At 36.7% G+C, this 6,223-nt stretch overlaps 1 protein-coding gene across 1 annotated transcript in view; it reads right to left on the minus strand.

The window, feature by feature from the left end:
• Window positions 1–831: 831 nt before the first annotated feature.
• Window positions 832–6,223, minus strand: part of primpol (primase and polymerase (DNA-directed)) — a 22,540-nt gene continuing 17,148 nt past the window's right edge. The window contains exons 5-15 of the mRNA XM_031871415.1: window positions 5,773–5,920; window positions 5,587–5,683; window positions 5,348–5,496; window positions 5,042–5,204; window positions 4,860–4,957; window positions 4,632–4,724; window positions 3,931–4,039; window positions 3,770–3,846; window positions 3,598–3,644; window positions 3,260–3,493; window positions 832–2,802 (exon numbers count right to left, since the gene is read on the minus strand). Of these exons, the coding sequence (XP_031727275.1) occupies window positions 3,263–3,493; window positions 3,598–3,644; window positions 3,770–3,846; window positions 3,931–4,039; window positions 4,632–4,724; window positions 4,860–4,957; window positions 5,042–5,204; window positions 5,348–5,496; window positions 5,587–5,683; window positions 5,773–5,920 (1,212 nt within the window). The 3' untranslated portion in view covers window positions 832–2,802; window positions 3,260–3,262. The remainder of the gene's footprint in view (window positions 2,803–3,259; window positions 3,494–3,597; window positions 3,645–3,769; window positions 3,847–3,930; window positions 4,040–4,631; window positions 4,725–4,859; window positions 4,958–5,041; window positions 5,205–5,347; window positions 5,497–5,586; window positions 5,684–5,772; window positions 5,921–6,223) is intronic.

Here is a 6,223-nt window from a genome sequence, read left to right on the forward strand (position 1 = left end):
TTAGATTTTGGTGGTCAAAGGTCAAGGTAACTGACCTCGTGTCCGTCCCATTGTCAGTAACACGGGATTTCAAGAAAACCTTGAGAGAATTTCTTCATATTTGGTTCAAACATACTCTTGGACTCGATTATGATCTGATTAGATTTGATCAAAGGTCACTGTGACTTCACAAAACATGTTTTGGGCCATTTGTCAAGAATTCATTTGGTAATTATTGACTTGGGTCGATTGCCATACTCCTTGCTTGATGACCCGTGCTCTCTCGTACTGTGGTAAATATTTTGGCTGCGCTAGCTGCTCCAACATTTTAAGGGCATTTATGAGAATTTTAAGGCATACTATAATATGCCTTATTTGTGAGTATTGGGACTTACTATAGTGTGGCTTTTTTCAACCTACTATACTATGAATTTTAAAAACTTTTTTTTGTTTTTTTTAACTTTTAAACTTTTTTACTTTTGGCTTAAAGGGAATTCTTTGCATACTTATACCATGACTTTGTAATGATTATTTATCATACTATACTATGACTCTTTGGTTACTTTTTAGGACATACTATGCGACAGACAGAGGTATAATACACCTTTTTGACTTTTTTTGACACTTTACTATGGTTATTTTATTACTTTTCTTGATATACTAAGCTATGACCTTTTTGGTCGACATACTATAATATAGCTACTTATATTTTTCGATTTATTATAAAATGGCTTTTACAATTACTTTCAAAGACCTTGTATACTATGACTTTTTGAAACTTTTTGTTAACTTACTATAATAACAACCTTGTAGGTCTCTAGCAGTAAAGAAAGCAACAAAACTGGATGTACTGCAGTTTAATATTTAAAGCACCAATGAAAGTAAAGATTCCAGAGTAACAAAACATCTGCTCAACAATATACAAAACAGCTGAGTGAGATGAAGAACAAAGGGTTGGGCTACCACCAACTCATTTAACAAACAAAACAAAAATCAAATTAACTCGTACACAATGCTGCTTACTTACTACAGCTAACAAAGACTGAACAAAATAAAAAGAAAGCATATCTGACCACCACTAAATTCAGTGTTTTACTAGACCGTCAAATTCCGAGTGTGGTGCCGAAATAGTGGATGAATTTACAAATATAACCAAAAATAAATTTCTGCCCAAAACCACTAAGCTAGTGCCTCTACGAGTTCACTTTTAACACAAAACCTAAATTATCACACATTTACATTGCAGAGAGGGAGACACTGGGGCAATCTACTCGGGTTAAATCAGCCGCCCTGACATTTTCTCAAGGCAGGTTTTATCAGCTGGGACGGTAGGCAGACAGGCAAATGGTTGTCGGCTGGCACCAGAGTCAAAAAGATGTCGGGGCCGGTTGAAATTGGGGAAAGACTGGAGCACCAACATAAGATGGAGATCCAGATGTATTGAGCAGGTGGGAATCCCTCTGGAAGGGTGGATGAGAAAGGAAAAGACTGCACCACTGTAACAGGCTGACAGATTTACCTTTTTTTTTTTTTTTTTATACATTTTCATGCCTTTTTTCAACATACTATACTATGACTTGTTTTTTACTTTAGACAAACTGACTACTTCATGACATTGTTTGACATATTATACTATGACTTAAATACTTTTCATAACACACTTTAATATGACCGTGTGGTGACTTTTTTGAAATACTATAAAATTGCTATTTCAAGACACTATACTGTGACTCAACGAACTATACTGTGATTTTTGTTGTGACTTTCTATACTATGGCCGTTTTCTGACTGACTTTTACAATGACATTTTGTACTTTTTGTGACTTGACAACATACCATGACTTTTTTTGAACATACTGTATTACTTTTTTGACATACTATTCTATGTATTTTTTATGAAACACTTTACTTTGACCTTTAATCTATGATATACTATACTGTTTTTTATGACACTTTTCCTATGATCTTAGACCTATGATCTGATATACTATGGCTTTTCTTTTATAACAAACTTTACGATGACCTTTTTCTAAAACACTATACTGACTTTTTGGACATGCTATCCTATGGATTTTTAATGAAATACTTTCACGATTACATACTTTGACTTTTGTCATTACATTTTTATAACATACTATACCATGACACTATGCTATTTTTCCCGGCATTTATACTGACTTACACACTACTATGACCTTTCATTAAGTTGACATGCTGTACTATGACACTGATTTTTTGAATGGCATAGTAAACTGACTTTTTATACTATACTATGACTTTTGTTACGACATACTATGCTATGTTTTTGCATGACATTTATGACACACTTCACCATGATTTTTCATGACGTACTGTGGTGTGACTCTACAATATTTGATACATAGTATTCATACTATACTATGAATTATTTATGATATGACTTTTGTAACAATATACAATACTATGACTTTCATAATTGTATGTCATACTATGACTTTTATTTACATACTAAACTATGAGTCCGGCATGGAAAGCCAAAAGCATTTAATAGTTTTTAAATTTTAAATATCCAACAGCTAATAATTTGAGGGTTTTTAACTAAAGGGGACACTGCATTCCTAGCCTAAAATGACATAAATAAAACAGTCACAGTATATTATGCCATGAAAATGTTTTTTTCTTTTTTTTCTAGATTAATCAGAAAACGTGTTGAACTATCTTTATACATTCCTTTAATGACAGATGTTTGAACCTGGAATTTATTTTTAATTGTCTTTATTCTTGCATTTATTGCAGTCAGAGCCATTAATAGTACTTACATTCATTATCAGATGAGATGTTTGTCTGTTGGAACAAAGCGTCACGAAGTGTAATAATTGAAAATCAGATTTCAAAAGCATGTCAGAGAAGCAAGCATTTACAAATCCTTACACATGGCGCAATTATAACCAATTGGAACATTTGGTTAACTGTCAACAGACTGCTCTGCCTCTTAACACTGTGTCGTGGACCGTTATTGTAAAATGTGCACACTGGGATTTGATGATAGGATTGACACTGCAATCAAAGCAGCAGTGTTTCCTCTGATTCCCTCATCTGTAAGATGTGTTTTTCTACCAATTCTGATGTACAACCAGTACCTTCTCTCCATGACACGGCTGCTTTACAAGCTATCACTGGCTCCTCTGAGCGGTCTGCCTGGTTATCAGCCAGTCGTGCTCTCACTGATGCTCCTGTGATGGCTGTGTAGTTGCTCTATATTAACTCCTTCCTCAACTTGCTTGTGTGACATGAAACTCACCCTCTACTGGGATTCAAAATCTGCCATGCATTTGAGCAGGAGCTGATCAGAGATATCCCTATTTTGTTCAAAGTCGTCCAGGCTCTCCAAGTAGTCCTGGTCATCCTGTCCGTCTCCCCACACGTCATCAGTTGCCTCCTCTGGACACACTGTGCTCTCTGGGGCCTGGTTTGGTGCCTGGCTGAGTTCAATGTTGCCCGCATCATCCATTAAGTAAGCCTGGTCTTCTTCATCCTGTAAGTGAACAGAACACATCATAAATACACCATGTCTTTGAGCTTTAAAAAGATTTCCTGGCTACGTCAGTCAGGATGCTAGTTAAAGTAGAGCAAACTAACCAGTGTCATGATATAGCTGACGCAGATCTCCTGTGGCAGTGGGTAACCTGTAACGTTAGAATTATTTATCTCAGACAGGTTGCATTGCCACCATTGAGCACTCCCCATGAACAGATCATGTAGCCTTCATTTGTTTTAAATATAAAAAGTCAGTATTAGGGTCATAACTTACTTGAGGACCTGAAGTTCCTACATTCAGGATCGTGACACTTCTGGTACCACACTTCCTCTTTCAGGTCCACAACAATCCTGCAGAGGAGAATGTGACCAAATCAGAAGGGAAGTGACGGACACGTCACACACAAACTTTAGCAAAACATGAAACATACATACATGATGTTGTTGCTTTTATGAAACCTGTCCATGTTTTCACACCAGCGGTATTTAGCGATGTCGTAAACAAGCAGTTGTTCAACGGCAAAGTAGCTCCATCGCCTGATGCCTGTTGAAGTAAACATATCGGACAGTTCTGACATTGCCGATATCAATCTTTGCATTGTAACTAGTGCATAATGACATGGGATGGTTTGAACACGCACACACTTTGCAACTCACCGAAAGTGAATAGCAACTTACTGTATGCTATCGAGAGGTGTATATATAAATATACAGTATATAGGTATCGGAAGCATAATAGACGGAATGAATTGGTTGAAATGCAATCTGGGAACCCACCAGCTATTGTCTGACATTGACTTTTTATTGGTTTGAAATTAGCTTAACTAGCTATTTGTGAAACAATCTAATCTTACACGTCGTTTCTCAACTCCAGTCTCGCATCTCAAGTTGCTAATCGGCAGTAAACAACAAGCAGCAGACAGAAGGAAGTCTTCTTCAGGAATATCAACTGGCTACACTGGAACCCCAGAAATAGGTTTTGATTTATATCATTGTGAACTGAATGTCTTTGGACTTTGTAAACAAAACAAGACTGAAGTCGTAAACTAGGTCTTGAGGAAATTGCGACATGCATTTTTTCACTGTTTTCTGTCAAGTTATAGACAGTATAGCATATCATTAGCCCAGACACTTACTTCCATGGATGCCATTTTTTTTAATCACAGTTAGTACAAAGTTGTCCACTTCTTGATGAGGGGATGACAGGCAGCCAGAAAGTGAACCTGCCACTGATGGATTTGACAAAAAAAAAATTAATGTGGAAAAATCTCAAGGTAAAATATTGATACTCTGACTAATTATGTAATAAACTGTTGATGCATGCACAACATAGAGCGAAGCCTCGTTTGTCAGTTCAGTGCTACCTGGATATGTGGCTGATCCCTGCTGGCAATGAGGCCTCGAGGTTTTGGATTCCTTTGTTTCCGGGACGTCCAACGTGAGAATTCTTTGACCTGTGAAACTGATGATACACAGAAATAAGCTCTAAAGCTGTGGCTTGATGAAGGTAACGTTTTCAGAAAACCGAGTTTAAAAAGTGTTGTACCTCATATTACAGACTAGGGAAGCCAAGAACACACTTTCCTCCTCGGAGACTCCTTTGTCAGGTTTGTGAATAAACGTGTTGTCATCTGCCACCGTGAATGCAGAGTTCTTTCCCACTTTTGATGACTTGTAAAGGCGGAAATTTCTGTTCTTGGTGTAAACACCTGTTTTTTGTAAAAGTATAATTATCTACTGGCAATGTTTACAAAATGGATGCATTAAAGAGATGCTGAATGTATCAAGAGAAACATTTTAGTGTCTGATATAAGGGTAAAAATGACAAATAAAAGCTTGTGGTTTCTCTTACCAAGATCAACAAAAAGACAGTCTTGGCCGTCCTTGTTTTTCACCTGGAGGAACTTGAGGTCTGTCTCTTCCTGCTTGCACCTCTTGGCTTGTGGACTCTCAGCCATCTCATCTGCCTTTGCTGGCGTCCCCTCAGAGACGGCACGAGTTCTGCCGTCAGTACATAATTGAGACAAATTACACAAAGAGATGGTAGCAAAGACATTTCTATATGTATTTTAACATGTCTGAAAAACAAACCGTGTTTCACTGTTTTCTGCCACTGAATTCATCCCAACATTCAGGCCACTTTTGGGTGTGCTCAGGACTGAGTGGAGAATTGCGTGGATAAACCTGCCTAAAAAAACGACAGGATATATGAACTGAAGTAACATCTGAACAAAAATAAAAAAAACTTTTGTTCCCTCCATGAAACACTGGACAAACCCATATGAATGTTGTCTTTGAAAGCTGCATTTTGGAGATTGAAGATGAGATGTCGACTGAACTTGTCTTCCGTGCTCGAGTCGAGATTGAGGACATCATTTGCAGAGCACTCAATCCCATAAACTTCCATTAGCTTGTCACAAACATACTGTTGAGACACAAAACATGGAGCGGTAAATATCATACAGCTGTATATCATACATCTTTAAGTAAGGAAGTAACAAAATAAGCTATTACACATAATCTATCCAGATGTTTCCCCCATATGTGATAAAGTTCAGTCTCTATATTTATCTGTGTGTGTATACACATATATATACACATATATATACATATACATATACACACATATATACATATACATATACATACATATACACACATATATACATATACATATACACACATATATACACATATATACATATATATACACATATATATATATATA

The sequence above is a fragment of the Anarrhichthys ocellatus genome, unplaced genomic scaffold (assembly GCF_004355925.1).
Source record: "Anarrhichthys ocellatus isolate YVR2014 unplaced genomic scaffold, GSC_Weel_1.0 scaffold58, whole genome shotgun sequence".
Classification (NCBI taxonomy): domain Eukaryota; kingdom Metazoa; phylum Chordata; class Actinopteri; order Perciformes; family Anarhichadidae; genus Anarrhichthys; species Anarrhichthys ocellatus.